Source organism: Malaya genurostris, chromosome 3 (assembly GCF_030247185.1).
Source record: "Malaya genurostris strain Urasoe2022 chromosome 3, Malgen_1.1, whole genome shotgun sequence".
Classification (NCBI taxonomy): Eukaryota; Metazoa; Arthropoda; class Insecta; order Diptera; family Culicidae; genus Malaya; species Malaya genurostris.
Window position 1 is genome coordinate 181,461,226 of NC_080572.1, and position 25,428 is coordinate 181,486,653.

The following is a 25,428-nucleotide window of genomic DNA, read 5'->3' on the forward strand; positions in this document are numbered from 1 at the left end:
GAATATATCTGCTGTTTGATTTATAGAATTTAAATGTCATATCTATAGGTTTAAATACAATCCCACTTAAAAAAGATTTGAAGTGATTTACACTTGCATTTTAAGTGTCGAGTCAAATGCGGCGAAATTAGGTGTAAAACACTTCAACTCAACGTGTCGATTTTTTATCAGTGTATGTTCGGGTCAAATGAAAACTCAACTTGAAATTTATTTCTGAACTCTATTTATCTGGTAGTGCTTCTGTATAAGTGCATTTTCATTCATTCATCCACTCATGTTTTCCATGGATTTTTTTTTCAAAAAACGTTTCTTTAAAATAAGTCTCTCACAAAATCTAAAACAGTAACAAAACGATATGTTAATTATGCCTACAAACTATCTTTGTTTGTGTATGTTAAATCGGTTTTGGTATATGTATATAGATAGGTCAGCGTTTCTTTAGCCATGCACGGCTGTGATCTGAAGGCCACGGTTTCTTATCTATCTTAGTTGTATGTAAAAAGACTAGCCGCAACACTGTTTTTTTTCTCACGGAATCTACATCTATTATGTGACGTCACGGAACTCAAACAAAATCACAAACGATATGAAATCACGCCTCTGTTTCTTGTTCGGTGATGTCCTGTTGAATCTCCTCCGGGGTTCGCAAATCAATTGCAAACTTTTTTCTTATCGACTTGCCATTCGTTTCTCCTCCGTTCTGCTCTTCCGCTTCCTTTACTCGTTTGGAATAATCCTGGAATGATGCGGCCAGCGCAAATGTCAATCTGCGGGCCATGGCTCTGTAATTGCAGAAAAATTCGATCAGAGGAAACAGTTTTGAGTATATATGGTAAAACGAAAGTATTTTTACCGACTATCACAAACGAACGCATGCACCTCGAAAGGATTCTCATCCTTCAAATTGTAATTTTCTTTAACCACAATCATGGCGAAAACTCGAGTGTACACCAGGTCTTGTACTCCATAGGAGATTGTATCGATGGTGAAGTTGGTAAGTGTACTCAGTTTGGAGGTTATCGTTTCCATTTTGACGCCATCTAGAGAAACCGTCAGATTGCAGAATGGAAGGATCCTGTTCGGAGGAAGACTTTTTGCAGCGCTGACCTAGAATGAAGGATTAGGAGAAATTGAACGATTCAGATTACTAAGTATGCAAACGTCGTTAAAATACTCCGTTCTTTAATATAATTGGTAATTGGAATGCGATTTAAACAAATAATGACACCACTAACACTGAATGAAAAGTCATATGGCCCTTTTCAAACATATATCATTCGTGTACAGTCAATATGGTGGGGCTAACGAGACTCAAAATACAACAAACATAATGAACATTGAATATTCTGTTAAAAATTCTTCTCACTCGGCCTTGGAGATGATTTTTAGTAACGCCATGATCACAGAGACAGCAAAATTTTTACATGCAGTACGACTGTTTAAAATGGATAAAAATGATGTACTTCGGCTGGAAACGAATTCAAGAAAACCGAAGAAGAGAAAACGATCGAATTTCGACAATGGTTTTTCTTTTATGATCCTCCAGTTAAATTAGATTTCAGTTTTGGCATTAAAAATGCCTTACTTCACTATACAGGGCCAATTAAAAAGTGCTAAACTAGCCGCGTAATCTTTTTCTGTCATAATTTGGAACGCTTATAATTCAGTCATTTGTTGATGGATTTGTAAAATTTAACTACCAATCAATCGACCGTTTGATTTGACCTATGTTTTTTCGAGCCAATCACTGCTTGCCATAATGATGTCATCCTCTCGACCGTACGAATTGTCGCACAAAACGGAATCTATAAATATATGCCCTACACGTTTGATTCTCAGTCTGGCTGAGATCGGGGTCGGTAGTTTGACTGGCGAGTAGATAACAAAAAAGAAAGTTACATAGATACTTCTTGTTCATTTAATGTGACAAAACACAAGAAACAATCTTTCTATCTTTTAATCAACTAAGCTATAACTACGTAACCTAATTGACATGATTTAATAAAAAAATGTATTTTGGTCTAATGTTTGATAAAAATCTTGCGTCGAGGATCACATAGAAGGAATTCAGACTACCAGGAATAAACGCTTCGAAATATTCAGAATAAAATTGTTGAAGTTACCATGAAGCGGCCTCCTATGTTTAATATAAATGGGTTGTACGGACTCACGTATACAGAATCATTAGATCTGATTTTGCATAGTATTATCAGTAGAATTCGACCAAAATATATGCAATATTCTATTGAATCGATTCACTGTTTATAAAATTAATAAATTTGTACGTACCCTACTTCCGGACCAAAAGACAAGCAGGTTTTCAATTTCTTCTATCACAGTATCGTGGAAACAAATGATTTCTTAATGGTCGTAACTGAATCCAGTAAATAAAAAAAAATGAAAAGCCGTCTGTCGTTAAAGAATATCCGAAGAGGGTAGAATCAATCATTATGAAGGAATCTAATCGCCAATTTCCTCATACGTTAACAACCTTTGCGCTTCGACTAGAATTAGTTTCTAGTTAAGTGCATAATCGAAAATTTGTATATTTTAAGATAACCTAAGAATTGCTTTATTTTAAATGTCATTGTGCTCAGTCGCATCTTGTATTTTCTAGTTAAGTTCATCCACCATAATGCAATGGATGGATCCATGATACATACATTGTTACATATCGACGCAAAAATCTGATTCATTACTTGTAAAAACAGCCTGTGCTACACTGCTCTGAATCAACAACTCGTTGTTGCTTTTGATCAACTGTGAGTAAACGCGGCACCCACTTTGAAAAGAGCTTTCTTGTGGTCAAATGTTAATGCATAATTGTAAACACGCTGTCTTCTGTTATTTTAACAAACCTACACGGATAAAAATCTATTGCCGGTACTATGATTAGGAATTATGAAAATCATGAAACGTGAGACAATGGGCCGTATGAATAAAACGTAGCATGCTTGAATTTCGGTAGTAAATGCTACGTGTGGATCACGTTCCTGTCAAAACATGCTACAAACTGTAGTATTTACTACAAGTTTTCGGTAGGTAGCTCTAGAGGTTGCTACTCGTGTGTTTGCTGATAAAGTGAAGTACAGAACTTAAAAAGTGGTATTTTTACAGATGTAAGTACGTTTCTTGCTTTGCGCATGCTTATGCCAGCTTTTCCGGCTCTGTGTCGATACGGTATGCAGTAAATGCTTAAATTCGGAAGTAGCATTAACTACATGTTCGAACTTGTTTTTATTCATACCAACCGCGTTATACTCTGTGGACTTTGTTTTTGAGAAGATACTACAAACAACAGACTTTACTACATTTTATTCATACGGCCCAATGGCAATGCATGCTTGAATTTCGGTAGTAAATTCTACATGTGGATCACGTTCCTGTCAAAAGCAGAGACTTTACTACACAACAACGTTCGAACATGTAGTATTTACTACAATTTTTCGATAGGTAGCTCCAGAGGTTGCTACTCGTGTGTTTGCTGATAAAGTGAAGTAGAAAAATTAAATTAAGTGGCATTTTTGCAGCAGTAAGTACTTTTCTTGCTTTGTACATACTTATTCCAGCTTTTCCGGCTCTGAGTCGATACGGCATACAATAAATGCTCAAATTCGATGGTAGCATTAACTACATGTTCGAACTTGTTTTTTTATTCATACCAAACGTGTTTTACTCTGTGGACTATGTTTTTGAGAAGATACTACAAACAACAGACTTTACTACATTTTATTCATACGGCCCAATATCTATTATTAATGATATGATGAGCAAAATGACTTAAATCATGAAAATTTCAATTTATGATTAGATATAACCAATTTGTGCACTTTTTTATTTTTTCTAGATTAACTACCTCCAGAACCAGAACGTTCAACACCATCGGTATTTGTATGACCACGTTCGAATTCAACAAACCAATAACAAATGTTTCTGTTCGATGGTGTAGAGCTCGAATTATACTTTCGAAGCCACTGCTGAGCTTGCACAGAATTGTTTTTCGTCAAGACGCAATGATAAATTAACACTCGAAATTGCTTTGAATCCATTGCTTTGAAAAATGACAAAAGTAGCTTCACTCAAATGGCTGTGACTAATGGAAATATCATACAATTTCACACACAGTCTTTTTAAAGTTGCTACTTCATGAACGCAAAAACATCATATTATCAAGGTATCCAGCTCTCACATTTTACGAGCAAAACGTAAGTGACATACTTTTTTGTGAGCATGGTGCCCTCAGGCGATTCCGCATAGAATTTTGTACATACAATTAAGTGAAAGAAATGTCAAATTGGTGCGCACCAAAATGCGCTGCACTGTGCGCCCGTACACTTGACATGATATGTCAAATTTGATGCCGTGCGATGGTGTAGCTGAACTAAAGACTGATTTCTCTCTAAGCTGACAGGGTCCGATAACCGTCATATGGATTTTACAATGATAGTGTCATTTATATGTCAGTCACACAACTTATTGAGCGATATGTTATGTACCACCCACCGAGGAAGCGGTTAGATCTTGTTGGGCGTTGAGCGTTTGTTCATCGACATACTTTTTTTTCGTGCTTTGCGTAAGTTTGATAGTTGACGATTAAGAATGTCGATCTACTACCGCATGCGTGACAGATCCCTGATCGACATACTGAACAAAATACTCGTTCAGTTGTTTTGGAACGTTTTTTTATTGTTTTTTTTTTCTATAAAAATAGTATAAAAACTCGAACTGTTCATCGCCGTAGAGCAGAGGTTGATTAGCCAATGTTTCCGGAAGAGCCTAACAAAGGCAAATGAAAATTCAGACGAATCTTCAAGAGAAGTTTGTTGTTCAGCAGAGCAACGAATCAAAGCATACTTCCAAAAAGATTAAAACTTTTTTCTGGTAATGTCACATCAAACCGCTGGAATGGCCTTCACAAAATTCAGATTCAAAATTCGTTGAGAATTCTTTAGTGATTCTCGATGTCGGAGTTGATGAAGCTAAAGCAATGCCATGATATTACATTCCTTTTGTGGAATTTGAGCTTCTGACACTAAGTTGATGTGTTGATAAAACTAGTGTTATCAATAAAAATGACAATTTGGAAACGGCTAGGGAAAAGCCAAATTACAGATAACAGATATACAGGCTCAAAATTTTTCAAAATCTTGTGTAAAAATTTTTCAAAATCCTGTGTAAATTTCAAATTTGCTATACGTTGCAAACACTACTGCCACCTACTCGACTGTTCGCCGCGATCCTTCAAAACATTCCACTACGTTCCGGAACGATAACTAAACCCTCCTGCCTGTTATAGAAATATTTTAACTACAATAATTTTAACACTTATCACACGCTTTTCCTAAGTGTTAAAGATGTCGCATAAATCACACGAGAATTCGATCGGAATAAACCAAAAATAAACTTGTCATTTAAAAAAACAGCAAAACAAAAATCTAGCATGAAGTGAATGTAGCACCCACGCTGATTGAGAAAATTTTACACACAGTTAATATGTGAGACTGTATATCTGTTTTCTGCGGCTGAGCCAATTTTAAACAGAATTCGATATTCACTACATCTAACGCTTGGCAATATTACTAAGTAATACATAGATTCGAGTAGATACAACTACACTGAGCTCTCTTTACGACGTTTTTATGCGGTTTTGTTTTACGTGCTTTTCTGAAGTTGCGCGATTTTTGGTGCGGATGTACGAAGTTACGCGGTTTTTTATGTAAATTTTCAAAGTAATGCGGTTTTCTTGTTTTTGCATGAAACGTCGAGATCTGATGTAGTCTTGACATTTTTTAAGTCAACTCTCTAACTCTTAGAAAAAAATTTCTTGTGCGGAAAGTATCCTCTGCGTAAAAAAGACCTCAGTGTATATATATTTAGATAATTATAGATCGAAATTTCAATTGACAAAGCCTAATGTCAAATTCTGTCTGGTTTCCATGCCATCTTTTATCATCTGGCTTTTTTTCATAAATACGTTTATTTCATAGGCAATATACATACGTTTTTCTTCGTCGTAGCATCCATAACACATGGTACTTTAAACCTAATGCATTTCGAATATCATATTAATATGTTGGAATTCGTTAGTTAATTTAAACACTGTTTTTATAAAGCGATTTATAACTATAGCTGACAAGTGTTTTTTGGCGAGACGCACTATAAAATTCGTCGAAAGCCATCGGTCTCTCAGAATATTTCACCTTCAATAGCACCACGTTTGGCTATAATATAGGCTATTTCATTACCTGAAATGGAGCAATGAGCCGGGACCCAGAGCACTTGGCTTAGTACACTATTATTCAAACAGAGCCACTATTAACACAACCAGAATTAGTATTAAACCGACTCGAACGCTGCGGTTCGTGAATGCTATTAGTGAAAGCCGTAAAAAGGACGCTGCACTTATCAACAAGAGTTCCTTCTGCGGATTTATTTTACGCACCATTCGCCTCGCATGAGACACAAAAACCTACAGTGATTTTGACAATAGTTGTGTAGTCCTACGTCAACAGTTTTTAGTTTTTTTTAATGTAAACTGACTATCAAATTAAGTAGTTTGGTATTGACATGATCTAATCAACGGAAATATTTAGGCTCAACGTATGATAAAATTTCTAAACTGAACTGAAAACTACACAAATCGATAGCTATTATCAGTAGGCAGCAAAACAAACCGATTCTGGCTGTCCTGGTTTCCGGTTTTCGATAAACGATGGGAGATAATAGTCATATGCTCAAAAATGGATCTTACTCTCTTTTCTCAAAGATCGCAGAACCGATATTCCCCATCTTAAGGTCCAATGAAAGGTCTTATGGTCTTACAAAAAATTATTGCATATTTTCGAATACAACAAAAATTTCAATCGTCGTATAGAGTACGATGTCAAAATCGTATGAAATCTTCAAAATTTGAATAAAAATTAGTAGAGTTTGTACGACATGTTAGTTGGTGGCCGTACGAACCGACTTCGATTATACTGGTACTCGAGTTCCAGCGCAGGAAGTACATATAATAGTGAACCCACTTCGTTTTGTTAAGGATGACTTACGCGAACAAAGCACTGTTTTATTATGTATGTTATACTAGTTAATGCACAAACAATCCCTTGGTTTCTTTCAAAAATCGAAGAGAAACATTTTGAATCGAATTCCACAGTATTATATATATGAGAAAGGCATCATTACGCCACTAGGTGGATTAGAACGATTCATTTTGACAGCAAGAGACCGAATTAGTGATAATGTTCCATGTTATTTCTGACCAAATATCGAAAAATAATCCAATCTTTCGAAATCTTTGAACTTCTCCACTTAAATAAAACGGTATAGATTTACTTACTAGATGATCCACCGGCCGCCTCGTGTGTTTGATGCCCCAAAGACCTCGTGCATACTGGCTGCCTAGATATTTAACCTGCGAATATGGAAACAAAAATAAAAAACCACGCAATGAAAGCAAAAGTTATAGCAATCTGAACCGGGGATCGGAATATAATTATATGTATAGCAGGAAAGTAAAGTCATTAATTTATAATGCGAAAAATGATGCGATACATACATGGCTGTATCATAACAATGTGAAAATAGCTTAAGAAACCAAAAAGTTTGCGTTCCACTTTCCATTTCAGTGCGCTTCTGCTCGTTCGTTAGAAGATTTCTCGATCAGAAATCAATTTGGGTAAAAAGCAATCGCACCAAAGTGGATGTGAAAAACCAAGTGCTGGACTGTTAATTAGGAACGCGAATATCTAAGCCTGCTCTGAAAAGATTAGCGTTGTTTATATTTTCAGTGATTAGCAGTTAGCTCAATTACTGGTAGCTATGCCTGGTGATCATCAGAGAAGTTACATGATAGATAATCATTTCCCGCTTAGCGCATCTGACCAGCTTCTTCCATCCCGCGAACCCATCGACTTCAACGACGAACGCATTGAGAGATTGAAAGGCTTTTTGTACTTCGCTATACCGTTAATGAACATCAAAATACCATTATATTAGTCCGCATGAACGAGGGGGAACCATCGAACGGGCGCGAAATTTTTACCATCTATTTTGATGGATTTTCACAAAGGTGGAACAATGATTGAGGGATATTTTGGAAATTTGACGATGCATCTGGAGCCTCTTAATGCGGCAATTAAACCGTTGACCTTTATTGGTAAAACGGGGAAAGTAGTTATTGTTCGGCAAAGGTTGATCTTGTGTTGAAGCAGTTTGAATAAAATACAATCCGTAGTGGTGTGGATTTTTTGGACAGTTTAACAATTTTCGAGACCTAATGGCATGGGTAGCTTAAAGCAAAGATTGTACAATTGGATTTGCAATGTAGTTTATAAATTGAACCATCGATATATAAATTATCACCCATCCATGTCAATGTTTCTATGTGTCAATGCTTGGTGAGATCTGGTTTTAAATGAAAATATACGTTTTTAGTTCTAGCATATATACCATCCAAATTAAAACTCAGCTCAAACAGTCATATTCACACAGATTCCGATGTAGATCCATTCCACTCGGTTTGAACGAAGACTTTCCGCTAAATTACATTTCACAATTGTTCGTACGAATTCAAATGGTGACACTGACTAATACTTAGAACAGGTGTGCCAATAGCCATTCGGTACATTTCAACACACTCTCCAAAAGAGCCCACACACAAAAAAAAATTAGGCAACGATGCGTTTCACTGGATGCACGTTAAATTCGATGGGCTAGTCTCGTCACTCGCCATTTTCCATTGTAAAACGGAAGTCAACCATGAACTTCCGCTGAGTGTCGAAAGCATCGCACTGGAACTATACCAAAGTGCTACCAACGAGATTATCATCATCGCAGGTCACGTAACAAATTGAGGAAAGATCATAACAACGAAAAACTATTCACCTAACAGTGTAATAATACCGATCTCATATGACTGAAAAAAGCTAACAGCTCGAAATTTTTCAAACTAAAACAAACGAATAGCCAACAAACATTTTGTGTTTTAAATTTTCAATCTGGAAATTATAACTACTTCCCATTATAACCCGACTTCCCTAAGTGTTTAAGATAGCTTTATTTCCATGTCGCATAATTCACACGAGAATTCGATCAGAATAAAACAAAAAAAAAAACTTGTCATTTTAATCAACAGCAAATTTTACACACTTAATATATGAGCCTGTATATCTGCACGGATAGACCGAAATCAGCATTTTGGCGAAAAAATTAGTTAATTTTCTGATTTTAGTTAGTTTTTTTTTCGAGGCAACTAAAAATATCTTACTTTTGCTAATTTAGATTTTTTAATTCTCATTCCCCTAATACTAAAAAAATTTTAGAATGGCTATTTTTTTAGTTGAATTCACCAAATAAATGTGCTGTCATTTCTTAGCTAAGGCACACTTCATTTCTATTCATTTAAATTTTTGGAAGATACAAAAAACATCATTTGACATATACAATTAGAGTGTAACATTCGAAACTCACTTCACTGTTTCGCGTAAAAACATTATTACGCACAATCGCGTCAAATGCTCACAAATTCTGAATAAATACACTTTCCACTAAGAGCTTACGTCATTTTTACATATCGGTTTAGAAATTTGTATATGGATATATCGTAATCCATGCGAAAACATAAAAACAATTTGCAAGCAGTTTCAACAAGACTGTCCTTTTTAGCTTTTTAATGGATTGTTTTGCTTTGTGAGGGCTGGGGTCCACTAGGAGATTGATAGTACCAATTAGCTCTCTCCGGACAATACCAGCCTAGATGCCGTGTGGAATCCGGCGGAAAAAAATGAACCAAGAATAGATCCACTGGGTTCCTGCTTCCATGTCGTAAAAGGCGACAATTGCAGGAGTTTCTTTTTCCTTTCAGTTATCAAATATTTTCAATAAATTATCTCTTCATTCAACCTATCAATTTCCGTCTAGCTTCGGAGAAAAGTTTTATTTGGAATGTTTTCTTCTTCCATGTTATTGATTGTCTTTCAGAATTATAAATTGAATTGATAACTATTGCGCAAATCCGTTGATATTACAAAGTTAATAACAGAGATAACATATATCGGTATATTTAATACATAGTAAAAAACACTTGATAATAATATTTCAAACAACAAATAATATTTTTCTCGGTAGCCGGCTGCCCAGATCAACCAATATAACCGATTAATAATATTAATAAATAATTAAAATAACAAAGCGGAAATAATCAAGATTCAAGACGCGCATGAAATCTGTTGACCTTTATTCGGTGATTTAAAATGATTTTATAACAACTGTTTAGAATATGTCAATGTAATGAATCAACTATTTTGTTTCACGTAATTTCATTCATAAAAAATAGTTTTTTTTCTTTACGCGATAGTATTGCAAATTTTTCTTCAGTTACCTCGAATAAGAGCTGTGAACAAAGACTTTCCGGGACTACAGTATCGGATATTACTGAAACGTTCACTCGGGAATTCAGTGAGTTTAGTGGTACATCCGAGCATCTTGAAACCGGATCATACTGAGTCGCGCGCGAAACCAATATTGAAATTTTTACTAACAAATATCCTTCTCCCGTGACACTTGTGGAGTGCGCAGTAGTATATACGGCCTCTAGTAACAACAAGTGTTGGACTAACATCCCTTCCCATTCCTTAGACGATCTACGTTCGGGCCTGGCCGGCGCCGGTACTGATCAATGAATTCTGGGGTTACCAGAAGATGTACATTGAAGGATGATTTACCAGTCCCAGGTCGGATCATCTAGAAACTCCCTGTACAATTTCAGGTAATCCCGATCAGTAACGGAGTAGCAACCAGGGGTGGTCGCTCAAGCTCAAGCAAGCTTTAATGGATTGTTTTGCTTTGACACTTCTCATGAGTTTTTGGCTAATAAACTTGTTAATAAAACCAATTTCATTTTTGTATTCTTTGTGCTGTCCTTCAGTAATGATGATGATAGATAAATAGAAATTTTTTTTCTGATTTTAATAACAAAATTAGTTGTCAATGAAAATTTCGTGTTGGATTGAAATATTGCTGGTTTTTGTCCAGGATATTCGCCAACTGAACACATTCTCTAAAAATAAGAGTTTTTTCAGTAAAGTAAATTCTCAATTTTAATCATTTCCATAGTTATTTTAAAATTTTGTTGTTAAAATAACTAATTCAAAAACAGTAATACGAATTAGCCGCAGAGCTAATTTCGGTCGTTCCGTGTGTTTTCTAGACACAGAGAGCGTGAAGGCTAAACCAGCATAGAGAATTCTAAAGAGTAGCATTTTGATCATAGTTTGTCTAGATAAACTTTGATGGACACTTTTTGGAACAATGTTATAAGAATGACAATTCGTAACGTGAGCAATACAAGTGAGGAATATTGGGACCGATGGATATTTGACTTTGCTATTTACCCAAATTCAGTTTTTACAAAGAGAGTTTCCGGGAGTGGTTATCCTTCAATAAATAAATACAGTAGGGGAGACCGGGGCTAGTTGGCCGAACTACAATTTGGCAGATCAGCTTTTCTGAAAGGGCTATTGTGCGCAGTGGCGACATCTATAATGATTTTGGTGGAGCATTAGGTCACCCATGTGCCGACGTAATTTTAGGTGTTTCTGTATTGTCGCTTGTGAAGGAGCACGTTTTTTTTTGTTTCGGCAATGGTAAATAAATTTCTGTTTTTGTAAAGTAATACGTGTAACGTGGATCAATTTATGTTTGATTTCCAAAAACATGGTACCATTTGAAAGGGTATTCAAAACTTTACAAAATGGCATATTGGTTTTCAGCATAACCTTACTTTTTTTTGTTAATCGTGATTGTTCTCGAAAACATTCATTGGGGCAGGTTGAGCATTTTTGTGCGGGGTTGGTTGGGCGAGTTGTAATTTTGGCTTAGAGTAAAGTGCACTTGGATCCTTTATTTGACGGAATTGGATTGTATGTTTATATTGATGATCATAAGGAAAAATATACATGAGAAATAAGTAATGGAAATAAATTAAAATCATTGACAAATAGAAATAAGAGATTAGAATCACTCCAAGTTGGAAATTGTCGATAGAAATGATGATTCCAATATTTTATGAATCAAATGCCATCAAAACTTTCAGCATTTAGAGTTCCTGTAAGGATTTCTCGCAGATTGACCCAACCCCGAACAAACGTCCATCATTATAGAAACTACAAAGAAAATTTTAACAATGCTCTTATAAAGGCAACATTGAAAGAGTGAAAATGAAACCAAGCGTAAACGCGAACGCTGGTAAAGGAAATGGTAGAAAGGAAACTGAAAAAGTTTGTTAATGCGGTCGAAACTAATTCCAGAATAGTTAAAAAGACTCAAAAACCAAAAAGGGGAGTTTTTTCACGTACTTAACAGTTCGGCTGAAAAGTTCGCATCGTTTATAGAAACACACATTTTTTTTGCCAAAATCTGTTTTTATTATTCAACATAATTGCCATCATAGGCGATACAGCGATTATAGCGATCTTCCAACTTTTCGATACCATTTTTGTAGTACGATTTGTCCTTTGCCTCAAAATAGGCCTCAGTTTCAGCGATTACCTCTTCATTGTTTCTAAATTTTTTACCAGCGAGCATTCTCTTGAGGTCTGAGAACAGGAAAAAGTCACTGGGGGCCAAATCTGGAGAATACGGTGGATGAGGGAGCAATTCGAAGCCCAAATCGTTCAATTTCAGCATGGTTTTCATCGACTTGTGACACGGTGCATTGTCTTGATGAAACAAAACTTTTTTCTTCTTCAAATGAGGCCGTTTTTTTGAAATTTCGTTCTTCAAACGCTCTAATAACGCTATATAATAGTCACTGTTGATGGTTTTTCCCTTTTCAAGGTAGTCGATGAAAATTATACCATGCGAATCCCAAAACACATACGCCATAACCTTACCGGCCGATTGTTGAGTCTTTCCACGCTTTGGGTTCGGTTCATCGCGTGCAGTCCACTTAGCTGACTGTCGATTGGACTCCGGAGTGAAGTGATGGAGCCATGTTTCGTCCATTGTTATATATCGACGAAAAAAATCGGTTTTATTTCGATATAACAGCTCCAAACACTGCTCAGAATCATCAATTCGTTGTTGTTTTTGATCGATTGTGAGCTCACGCGGCACCCATTTTGCACAAAGCTTTCTCATATCCAAATATTCGTGAATAATATGTCCAACACGTTCCTTTGATATCTTTAGGGTGTCAGCTATCTCGATCAACTTCACTTTACGGTCATTGAAAATCATTTTGTGGATTTTGTTCACGTTTTCATCGGTAACAGCCTCTCTTGGACGTCCACTGCGTTCATCGTCTTCGATGCTCATATGACCAGTACGAAATTTTGCAAACCACTTACAAATTGTTGCTTCGCCCGGTGCAGAGTCTGGATAACACTCATCAAGCCATTTTTTGGTATCGGCGGCACTTTTTTTCATCAAAAAGTAGTGTTTCATCAACACACGAAATTCCTTTTTTTCTATTTTTTTCACAATAACAAAAGTAGCTTCACTCAAAATGCAATATCTCACAAACTAATAATCAGACAGCTGTCAAATTTATACACGTATCTTTTGAAGGTTGGTACTAACTGAAAATGGTATGGATTTATTTCTAGTGGCGCCCTCTCATAGAAACGATACGAACTTTTCAGCCGATCTGTTACATAATAAAAATGATTCAAGCAGACTTTTTTTTAAATAATGAAAACGTTTATTGATACAATTGATGTGTTTCACATATTTTTTAAAACTCAGCCAACCTACCCCGGCTATGGAGTTGGTTGGTCGATTTTTTTTATCCGCATTTGAGTGTTAATAACTAATTTTCCTGATTTTCATACAGGAATGAAAAAAATCACACATGTGCTCAAAAGGTGTATCTTCATGACAGAGCAAAGCGTTTATCAAAATGTCTAACCAGAAAGCGTACAGAAATTCCGAAAGCGAAACTAGGCCAACTAGCCCCGGTCTCCCCTATGTACTCAAAGCCGGGAGCTTATGCTTAGAACTACACGGAACTGAAAACCTACCTTATTATGAGTATTTATTACATAACTTAGAGATTCCGCTCATTAACCTTATTTTAGGTAAAGAGGCGCTGTAGTTTCCCCAAGGCACTTGCAAAATTAGTGAGTTAAACCTACTCACTAGTAAGTTATAATTACTTAACATTTGAGTCGCATTGACTCGATTTCAGGTTGAATGCGGATTATTTAATTTTAGTTTATTGAACGAAACTCTCGCTGTTGGGCAATTTTTCCCATTGTGTTATGACAACAATGGAAAGAGCGAATGGAAGAAAATATTCAAAATAACTCAAGATTAAGTTTAAAAAAGTCAAACAATAGGTATTGTATTTATTGAACAAAGAAAAATATTTGAGTTCTTTTCACTGAAAATAAAGAAAAACTCTCTTAATCCACCAATAATGGCTTTCTCTTGTCATTCAAACAGTCTCATTGAAACATATTCTTTTCATTTGTATAATTTCAGACACAAAATTGCGGGTATATAACTAAAGTTAAAATTCAAAGACTAGAATAGTACTGGTAATTTGTACATTCGTAAAAATCACAGAAAACCGTCCTTTCCAACTTACAAACCGACCTTCCACGAAAAACCCATTTTCCGGGAGATTGCATAGCTTTTCTTCCTATGAAAACGGTAAACAAGACCTTGTCTCTGCCACGGTTAGTGCTTTCGAACGAATGCGATATGGCTGTTTGGAAGGGTGCTTGGTAAAGTTAGAGAGTAGGAATCTAGTTAACCTGGTTCACTGCCTATTGATGCTTTTATGAGTTCACTTGGGTGCGGCAATAATTAAGATTTTGAGTAGTTTACAATTTAAATGTTTTTTCGTGTGTGAGAGTGTGATTGGCATCACATCACACCATCATGAATATAAATCAATTATAACATAACATACAGCAAGTAAAATGTACCTTTCAGTTTGTTATTTCTGGATTTTATACATTGGTCTTGATCAGTGATTCCCAAACTTTTTTGGTCGAATGCCCATTTTGGATATATTATTCTATTCCCACCTGGTAAAAAATTTAATAAAATCCTATATTGATCTATTTAGCATTTTTGCAGTTAACTTGAGTTTAAAATTCAAATCTAGTTTCCTTTCCAATTCTGCAAGGGTAAAATAAAACATTAATTCAAGATCTTATCGAGCAAACATAGACTTAATAATAGCAGACTTGATAAATGTTAAAGTGCAGTATTAAACTAAAATTTAAACCATACCGGCCATGCACAGTGAGATCATATTCCAAGATCTATTCTACCACTTTCTGAATTGTGTTCCATCACATCCACAGTAGTTCAATTGGCAGAACGATTTCCCCGGATTGGAGAAGGTTGAGAATTATTAGCTCTGTCGCCACTTTACGTATTTCGTTATTTTCATTTCATCAGTAATACTTTTAATCTGTCTTTCCGTTGGGTAGTGGAAAAAAAAATTCTACTTAGGATGTGTTTTCAGATGGCATATGTGGACAATAGTGTGTATTTTCCGTTGGTGGTTTTCTAACGCGTGTTTACCCAAATCACTGACCGTGTTCAACTCTCGCTCAAAAGTAACTTCTTGAAACATTTATGGTGTTGGGTTTACTGCATGTGCGTGAGAAAAACAGAATCAAACAGTTGATTTACGACTCACAGTCTTCCAAATGGAAAATAAAGACACAAGTTTTATAGTTTTATAATATGCATGATTGTGTTTATCAATTTTGTTAATATTTGGTTCTGTGATCGACAAAAAAACTTACAAACCATCCCACTCAGTAATAATTATAGAATTTCTCAATTAGGCAACCAAAACTACATTGAATTTTTGTTTGACAGGGCATGAAGAAGGAATCGCAATAACAGGCCAAAATAAAGTTTGGGCATCTCGCATTCGTCCTCAACAAGTATCACGCCTACTGCCTGATTTTGATATTTTCTTCTCGATTGTGAAAACAGCAAAAGTAGTGACCCGTTCATAATTTTGCTTGTGCATCGCGAAAATTCATACTACTCGCTCTCAAAGTTTTCGAAATTGACGACATGATTTAAATTTTTGTTGAACATTTGAACATTTGGTGCTCCATCTTTTACAAGGCGGATTATGATGAGCGACAAAGGCCACTTCCACCTGGACAACGCGGTAAACAAGAAAAACTGTCATTATTATGTCGAGACGAATCCGTTACAGGTTGTGGAGAAGCCCTTCCAATAATTAAAAATGTTTTTCTAAACTCACGAATAGTTGTAACGTACAACTGATTCTTCAAAACCAAACAACAACACTGTTTTAGTTGCTACGAACAGTAACTAAGAAACCCAGAATAAATAAACAAATAGTTTGAAAAAAGTAGTGAAATCGTCTGTGTTAATTCCGCAACGCTACGTATTGTTTTGGAAAAAACGCAGAGAAACGAATTCCTCCTTAGTGCGGATCCCTAAAGTCTTACCATCATCAAAACAAAAAAAAATAATCGAATCTTGGAGTACTTCGTGACATTACAGCTGAACCGAACCTCAGTAAAACCTGACTATCCAGGTTGATCTAAATATAAAACAATTATAACAAATAGTGCCCGAAATCATTCACCTCGAAGTCGAAGGGGTAGAACAGAAGTAGCGCAAGCATAATTCTTCAAACAAATTTGGCCTTCTGGTAAGCAGCAAAGAGGGATCGTCTCAAAAATTTTCTTATTTACAATCTAATTAATGTCGTTTTCGTTTTTAAATTGCACTACACCGGTGTAGCGAAAGCTGCACTGAAACCGTTCGTTTTTACCAATTGCACTACACCAGTGCTACACTTTTTCTGCACCGATGCCACTGGTGTAGCACTCATCAAAAGTTTGGTGTAGCTCTGTGCAATGGAATCGTTTATTGTAGTCAATGGTTACTGTTTTTGTTTTCGTCATTTTTGTTCGTTTATTCATGCCTCAGTGTAGCACTGCACCGGTGTAGTGCAAATTAAAAACGAAAACGCCATAAGTCTTCGAGTTAGCAGTAACCAAGGTTGCGGTAACTGTTATTCGAAAAACAACAGTTTTCGGTCTGGGTTGCCAATTTCAAACATTTTCCAAATGACTTCATTTTGACATTACCAGTTACTGAGGGATAGTTAAATTTACGATACAGTTTTGATGGAAGAGTGGCAGGTCGTGTCGTCGCTTCAGTGTTCCGTGATGGTAAACTACTAGAGGAACATAAACTTTCATTCTTCTACTTTCTGTTACCGTGTTCGATTTCTCCCTCCATTGTTTGGTTCCAGTGTAACAAGAGAATAGAATGTGTCAGGTTCCTTTGCGCAACTCTGTACAAAAGATAACTGCACCAGTCAATTCAAAGAAAATCACAGAAAAAGTTTGGCCCTTTTCAAAAGACAGTTTAGATAAATTTCGGAAAAATGAAGTATTCCAAGCGGATTTCTGTGCAAAAGTCAGAAAGTTTCATTGAAATCTGGAAAAGTACTACCAACATTTGTTCGAAATGGTATGAAATTCGACTATAATATAAATCAATTATCAAACTTAGCTTACCTTGAAAGTAATAGGTAAATCCTTAATGGTAACTTGCACCTCCATGCTCTGTGCGTCATTGTTGGTGTTACTCGCGACTGTATTATTGTTGTCATTGCTATGACCATTATTATTGCTGGCACTCATATCGGCTGTGGTAGACATTTTTTCAACAAAGTTAGTATTTATTCAATTTTGGTTAACAATTCCACTGAATTAGCATCACTCGAACTAGCGCAACTTTTTTGGTATGATCTTCGTACTTTCCGATCCACTAATGTGACTGAAACACTACTTTTAACTTTATGGTAGCACAAAAAAATAACGCACAATCCACCGATGTTGTCACAGTCTGTTTCGCTCGCAGATAAAATTCGGAATCATCAAACTTCCTTGTCACAGTTTGAAACAAACAACAAAAAACCGATCAGTGGTCATCGGGGGATTTCAAGTGGAACCTAGCTCCCGTCAGGCCGGAAGTGAATTTTAGCCCCTTCTACTGTTTTCGTTAACAGTCTCATAATCAGCGGCACCGCTGACATTGAAGCACAGTTTTTTTTCAACCTTCAATTAGTGTCCACGGATCTTTTAGGCATTTTCAGAGATACTATGCAGACGATTTTCCTGATGGAAGAGAAAAAAATAATATCAATCTATCGTGACGTAAGTACGATTTTCCAATTTATAAAAACAAAGTTCAATGTTCAAATTGTGCTGCTTCCAGCCGTTTTGTTCTCAACCATGTAGTCAAGGCTCTAGTTTATAATGGCATTATAAATTGTCTACTATTTTATGTAGTCAGTAGTTGAATGACTTCTCACCGGTGTCAAGGAAATAATTAGTCCACCCGTTCGAGTCAAGCGACTACTGTACGTTATGTCCACAAGTGTTCAGTGTATTTACTAGCAATTTTTCAATGGCTTCACGGTTCGGAAGCCATAGGCCACGGGAAAACAAACGAAATTCATTCTAATAACTGCGCAACAGTTGTTCTCAACGTCCATTGTACCAGCGACGGTTGACTTTCAGAATGCCTATTCAAACGACTCTTCCACAAAACTATTCTGCACTACAATTTACTCATTTCAAAGCTATGGTATTGTACATACCAGTGCATATGAAGGGATGTTCGCATTATGCTTACGATACGAAAAAAATCGAATCGCCTACAATCGATCTACAATAGTTGAGATTATATTGATCTGGTTTCAGATATCTAAACATAGAAATATATGGTTATGGTCTAGTCCTCTCGCTCCAAAAATTTTGTAATTTTTTTTCGAACATCCTTATTTCCTAAAACTCTTCGTTTAAACTGAATACCATAATAGTGGAAAACATACATATTAGAACTCAAATCAGCAGTAATTGATAAATGATCACTCCATGCAGACCCGTACCCAGGATTTTGTTTCTGGAGGGGCCAGTTGACTTCACCAGTTCCGGAAGCATCAGAAATAAACTATCAAAAACGTCGAAATGGCTCTCACATCGATTGTTCCGATATTTATTGGCCTATTTTACGAACTTATATTCAAATGACAGGTGTTATTATCCCGTATGGCATTTAAACTAATCGAGATCCAACTTCCAGGTCCGTGATGAGTGATGAAAATTTTAAATTGCCATTAGAAGTAACGATGCAACAAAAACAGACAAATCTTTTCCACTTAGTTCAAATCTGTTTCAACTTCATGGTCTTGTTAGTTAGTTTTTATACAAACTTGGCGCTACCGGTTTTCAAAACAGAACTGACATAGATTTATATGAGATGACAAGGCCGATTTTCACAAATGATTGAATGGATTCAAATGTAATTCCAATGTAATCCGAATTCGGATTCTGGTTTCAGAAATACAGAATATTGAGTGCTGAAAATCTCAAACTTAAATACACGTTTCTTCAATGACTTCTGTTAGAGTTGAAGAAGTAGTCTTTGAAGTCTTTCAAGAATACTACTATTGCTCGCAATCGAGAATGATGCTGTACTGTCTGTTAAAGACAGAACTTTTCCAACTGGAAGTTTCATGATTGAGCATTGAAATAAAATTGGTGAGTCTCCTTCAAGGCACGTGTGCCCCTTGGAAGCACTCGTGCCGACTTCAGATCATGGTCGAGTAGTAATTTTTTTCCTGGTGTATAAGATTGGATCCAGTCAAACATGTACTCGAAGTGCGCTTGCGTTTGTCTTTTTAGTTCTAAATAAGCGTGTGGGATACAACGAAAGGATATCTTTCTCATCTGCAGAATCTTTCCAGTCATTCAGTACAATTTTATGTATTATTACTATTAAGGTTTATTTGGTCATGCGTTAACCTACATTTTATGTAGTTTTGACACAGTCAAAGATAGTGAAGTTTTGAAAATCTTGAAACCACTATCTCACGGTGTAAACTGCAAGATCATCAGCCCCATACTATTCATCAAACTTTTTTTGTTATTATTCCTAATTTCGGGCCCCCCTCTAGGTAGCTTACATTATTTTCAGTATCTAAGCGGAAAAATAGAGTGAAAAACAAATGAATACTAGCTCACAGAAAAGAGATGTTTTAGAAAAAAAAATACCGACCAGAAGCAGAGCTACATTCTTGTGCAATCCGTGAATTCGCGGGTTGCATAAGAATACTGGTTCGAGTGCTGTCACTGGGTGGATTTTATTCCAAAACATCTATTCTATTATTATTTTTTTTGTATTTAGGTTTCGTCAGTAGTTCATGTTGAACTACCACGCTACGCAGCAGTTCAACATAATCCGCTAAGCAGACTCTACTTAAGCTTAGCTTAGTCGAACGCCCGAGTGTTTCACTTGATTGATCAGAACCCAGTTGTAGCTGCATATTGAACTAGATGCATGATATTTGGGAGTAGTAGATCATGAAAAATGATCAATAACGTAGATGGCCGTCGCCCATGCAGGTCACTGTAGGATGGAAAGGAATGTTAGTCCAACACGTCTTGCTCCTAGTGACACTTACTAATAGTTCTCGGCATCACCACAAGTATAACAGGAAAAAAGTGGTGTTCAGAAATTAGAACTAATTGGCTCAAGTAACACGTTTCCCTAGTTATTTGGAGATTTGTGCCTTGTCGTGGCTTCTCATCATTTTCCTACAGGGAAGAGAAGAATAGAATGAACATGGAAGGGAAATGTATAGTGGGTAGAGGTGGAAAAACAGCATAAAACTTAAAGAAACAAATCGTTCTGCATCCTCGAACAGCTGCTGAACGATTTGCAGGTGCCAAAATGCACAGTTAAGAAAACCTCCAACCCCCGAGAGGATTAAGAAATTTTACAAAAGCGACACCATTCTGCATTCCCGGAAGAATGCAGAACGATTCGCAGTGTGTGTGTGTGAGCAGAAGTATTTTCGGCACCCATAAGATATGTCAAACAATCTGCTAAAACATATTAAGGTCAATATAGAAAGGATTCATTCACTTCAGGAAGAACGATGAACCCCTCTGACTATAGCTACATTGGGTGAGAAACGATAGAATATCCTTAGCTTATAATTTTAGCTTCACATACACAAACGCAACCATGTATGGAGGGCCAAAAACCCGGTGATAATTGAGTTTGCAATGTCCAGTCAGAGCTCTGACCAGAATAATACAATGATGCTGTGAAATCATGAGAATCATGAAACATTACTTCTCATGAGACCATGCCTATTACTGATGATTTTGTGAGTAAATCTTAAAAAAAATTCATGATTTAAATCATTTTGCTCGTCATATAATTAATAATAGGTATGATCTCATAAGAAGACATGTTTCATGATTTTCATAATTTCCTAATCATGGTACCGGCAGTAGATTTTTATCCGTGTTTGAGAAATGCAGCAGACATTTTGGCATTTTCAGACTCAAATCTGGTAAAAATTCTTTTGTCTGAGCGTAAATTTGAAAGCTGCACCAGTAGCTGATATGTTTTGATACACCCCAAGAACGAATCTTGTGCTTTATCCAACTAGTTGAAAGTGTTAGTTGAGCGATTAAATGATTAGGATTTATCTTGGTTGTTAATTAAACCTATTTATTTGAAAACCTACACGCGATGTTCGTAATCAAAACGATCATGTATAACAGACCTCCAATTGCACCTCGAAACAAGAAATCAAGGACATCTATTTTATAAGAATAATCTACGAAAATGGAAATGATTAAGTTCATAATAAGCGTCTGATTTATAATAGACGAAATGCTTTGGTGAATATGTATCGAAATGTTGGTTTTCAACCTTGTAGTCTTTTCCTCAATCTCTTGGCAGCCCGATACCGAAAGAGAAATATGAAGTTATTCTAATTTACGGCCAATTAGGTCTAAACTGATACTTTGATAATAAGTGATACTCAGTCTGTCTCACAGTGAAACTTTATGTTCTGTAGCTACTCTCATCCTAACAGTTGCATGACATTTCAGTTCGGTTTTACATCTCATCCAAGTCAGTCGATAAAACAAAACCGTTTACGTTCGGGACAAAAGAAACCAAGTACAGTATTGTGTAGTGACCAATAGAACTACCTCGAAATGAGTGAACCAAACGAACAAAAGCTACCGCCGACACGAAAGAATACAATTGTTGTTGACTTCAGGCAGTGCAAAATTCGACCTTCGATACGAGAACTTGAAGGTTTGCTTAAGGAGCAAATGCATCTTGACATTAACTTCAATGCAATAAGACGAATAATGTCGTTTAAATACAGTTTTATAAAGAGTTGAATGCAATTCAATTCGCTAAAGACAATAACAATGTGCACTATGTGGAGCACGAAAACATTAAGTACAACATTCCAGTATATATGGATGATAGTGCTATGGAAGTGCGTGTGCATGATCTTCACTCAAGCGTCACCGATTCTTATATTCACAAAACTATGTTCCAATACGGAGAGATTCTCTCTATCGAAAAAGAAAAGTGGAAGAATTTTTCCCCGGTATTCTGAATGGCGTACGTTTATTACGCATACACTTGAAGAGGCCTATACCTTTTTATGTGATTTTCGGTCAAGATACAAGAATTCCGTGCAAATCACTTGTTACCTATGATAATCAGATAGCCACATGTCTATATTGCCAGAAAGCTATTCACTACGGTAAGCCATGTGATAAACTGGACAAGGAGACAACTACACCAAAGGACAACGGTGCTTCCTTCACACCAACCCCAAGCAACCCCAATACACCTGTGACAGCCGCCAACAACAATGAAGCTTCCCCTTCAACGAAACCATCAGTATCCTCTATAGAACAAAGTACACCGGCTGCAGTTAACAACTTACCCTCCAAACAACCAGCAATTGCAACCAATATACAACAAGGTGCATCTACAGCAACTAGCAACAAAAAGAAGACGGAAATCGACAACAATACCATCGATGCGGCAATGGATGACGAGACGAACCACGAACGAAGTGCCCCTCAATCCTAGCAGGAGGGAAATGGAAGCTTCTCTCCTCCTAGAAAAAGGGTGACAACGAGATCCAACTCAAAAAAAAAATTATTTAAAAAATCGGCTTAATCGGCCACGTATAGCTTGTACGCAAATAGGCCTGAATAAAAAATATCTTTTAAATAAAAAAAATGTTGCATGACATTTTGAGCTTGGCTTGTCCTGATTTCCTACGTCATACCTGGCTAATACAGTAAACACCCGGACACTTCTTCTATTTTAACTGAGAATATCAAAGACAGCCAAGACGTTTGAACCAAAAAGGTTTCAGACTTGACAGCTCGAAGGATCCAAAATCTACTCAAGCTATATAAATCGTTTTTCCTAGCTGGCCATACAAACGCTTAACAGAGCAATAAAACAACTAATTTAGTAAGTAGATATGTGTGCTAGATCAATAAAATTACGCACATTATTCTAGTGAAACAGTTTTATTGCTGACGAATCGTCATATTCGAAATAGAGATTAGAGACGCGGACAAATTGGGCTCACCACCATCCAGACGGCTAAGAATATGCATTAGCAAACTAAATTCATAATATTTTTTTTAAACTACACAAAATAGGGGTTAACCTAAGTTTGTGCTTAGGGAACATAACCGTTTTCACTTTTCTTTACGTTCCGTCTTAGACTCGTCAGTGCAGAGCAGTTCAAATTGAACTACTTAGTGCAAGCTTAAACAGTTCAGCTTGAACCGCTCAGTAGACGTAAAGTTAATGTTATTTGCAAAACACTTTGCTGACGTACCGAACGAACTGTTTAAGTTTGAACTAAGCAGTTCATTTTAACTGCTTTGCACTGACGAGTCTAAGATGAAACGTAGAGAAAAGTACACACAACAACTAACCGGAAAATAAGAGATAAGAAATATTTTCTTGAATAATTAATAATAAACTGAACACTTTGTTGAACGAGGTGATAGTTTAGTACACAGATAAAAATATTTTGTGAATTAACATAAATTTTCATGCACTTTTTTTTGGAGCAGGCCATTGAATGGAGAGTTATTTTACAGTTCTTCATTTTTCAATATACTTTGAAAGCAAAAATAAGCCATTTTTTGAATATACAGTTTTGTTCATATGAAAAATAAATAAATTCCTATGTAATTTTACATCGATTATTGTTTTTTAATAAGATTTTATATTGATTATATTGATATCTATTAAATAGTACTACTGATTTACAAGTCGTGTAAATTTCTTTTTTTTTTTTCATTTTTTTCTGCGTAGAAAAGAGTTCTGGAAACTAAAAGAGAAACTCATGCAATTGTGACCTTTTACGACATGGAAGCAGGAATCCAGTGGATCTATCTTTGGCTACATTTTCTGCCACCGAATTCCACACGACCTCTAGGCTGGTTCTATCCGGAGAAAAATAATAGGTACTATCAATTTCCTATCTACTACTTAAGACACTTAAACTGGTACAGTGTCTTTACTGATGATGTCCCGAACATAGAAAAGACGAAACTAAAATAAAAAAAAAATAAACCGGTTATTAGTTTCCATTTTTCGGTGCTCACTTTATTTTGCCGCTCAGACACAGGAAATCATTCATCTATCCATGCGTAAATTGCATTGTAAAAAGAACTGAAATGGACGTGTTTAGAAATTAAAATTTATGCCCTCAAAATGTTCTTATAGACATTATGAATAGGAACACAATCCAGTCAGATATGTAATTATAAGCCAATACATTACGCTTCGGCAGTCAAAATAATCTGGAACTTTGCGTCTGTTTAGCGGTTTAACTACTATGTGGGAATGGCAGTTTAATTTAAACTAGTAAAAGCAGTAAAAAACTGTAAGAATTTTGTATATTTGACAGTAAAATATTGAGTGTTTTCAGAAGTACTTAGTTATTTCTTTAGTGAAAACTGCTAACATTATTTCATTTTTCAGATTCTGGAATTAGATTATATGATCCTAAGATAATTACCGAAAGCATTTGAAAAATACCAAAAAATGGAAGTAATGCTGCGTTTTGTTACTAGATTTGATGTGATTTGTCATCGGGGGTAACCCGGGTAGGTGTAAATAGCAAACAAATATCAAAATAATAACATATTTTACCATCATATCTTGCCTTGATGTTTCTGTGCTGTCATGGCAATACTTGATATTTTCTTGACATTTCATCTAAGAAATTAGCTTCAAAATTAATTATTATATCTTATTTCGTTATTGATGAGTTATTCCAATTGCATTTAGTAAATTTATCCAGTAGCACTGTTTTCAAATAGAGTTCTATTGATTAAACTTCATCAGAATAAAAAAAGAGAAATACTTACACTATAACGGGAACAATATCGAAACTATAACGGGGAGAAATACTTATGATATTAGTCTATTCTGAATGCTCGAATATGAAATAACTGAAAAATTCTATAAATATTTTATTCTTGGTTTAATATTACAGTGACAGAATTTTAAATTTTGTTGCCGTTCTCTCATGCA

The 25,428-nt window shown here is 35.9% G+C and overlaps 1 protein-coding gene across 13 annotated transcripts in view; it reads right to left on the bottom strand.

Moving 5' to 3' along the window:
- Positions 1-206: 206 nt before the first annotated feature.
- LOC131435316 (uncharacterized) overlaps positions 207-25,428 on the bottom strand; it is a 49,646-nt gene continuing 24,424 nt past the window's right edge. For 12 of the 13 annotated variants that reach the window (XM_058603039.1, XM_058603043.1, XM_058603042.1 and 9 more), the window contains 4 exons: positions 17,538-18,140; positions 7,340-7,414; positions 854-1,107; positions 207-782 (listed from right to left, as the gene is read on the bottom strand). In XM_058603039.1, the coding sequence (XP_058459022.1) occupies positions 593-782; positions 854-1,107; positions 7,340-7,414; positions 17,538-17,681 (663 nt within the window). In that variant the 5' untranslated portion in view covers positions 17,682-18,140 and the 3' untranslated portion in view covers positions 207-592. Of the gene's footprint in view, positions 783-853; positions 1,108-7,339; positions 7,415-17,537; positions 18,141-18,337; positions 18,727-25,428 lie in introns of those variants that run through there. The other variant, XM_058603051.1, reaches the window with a different exon arrangement.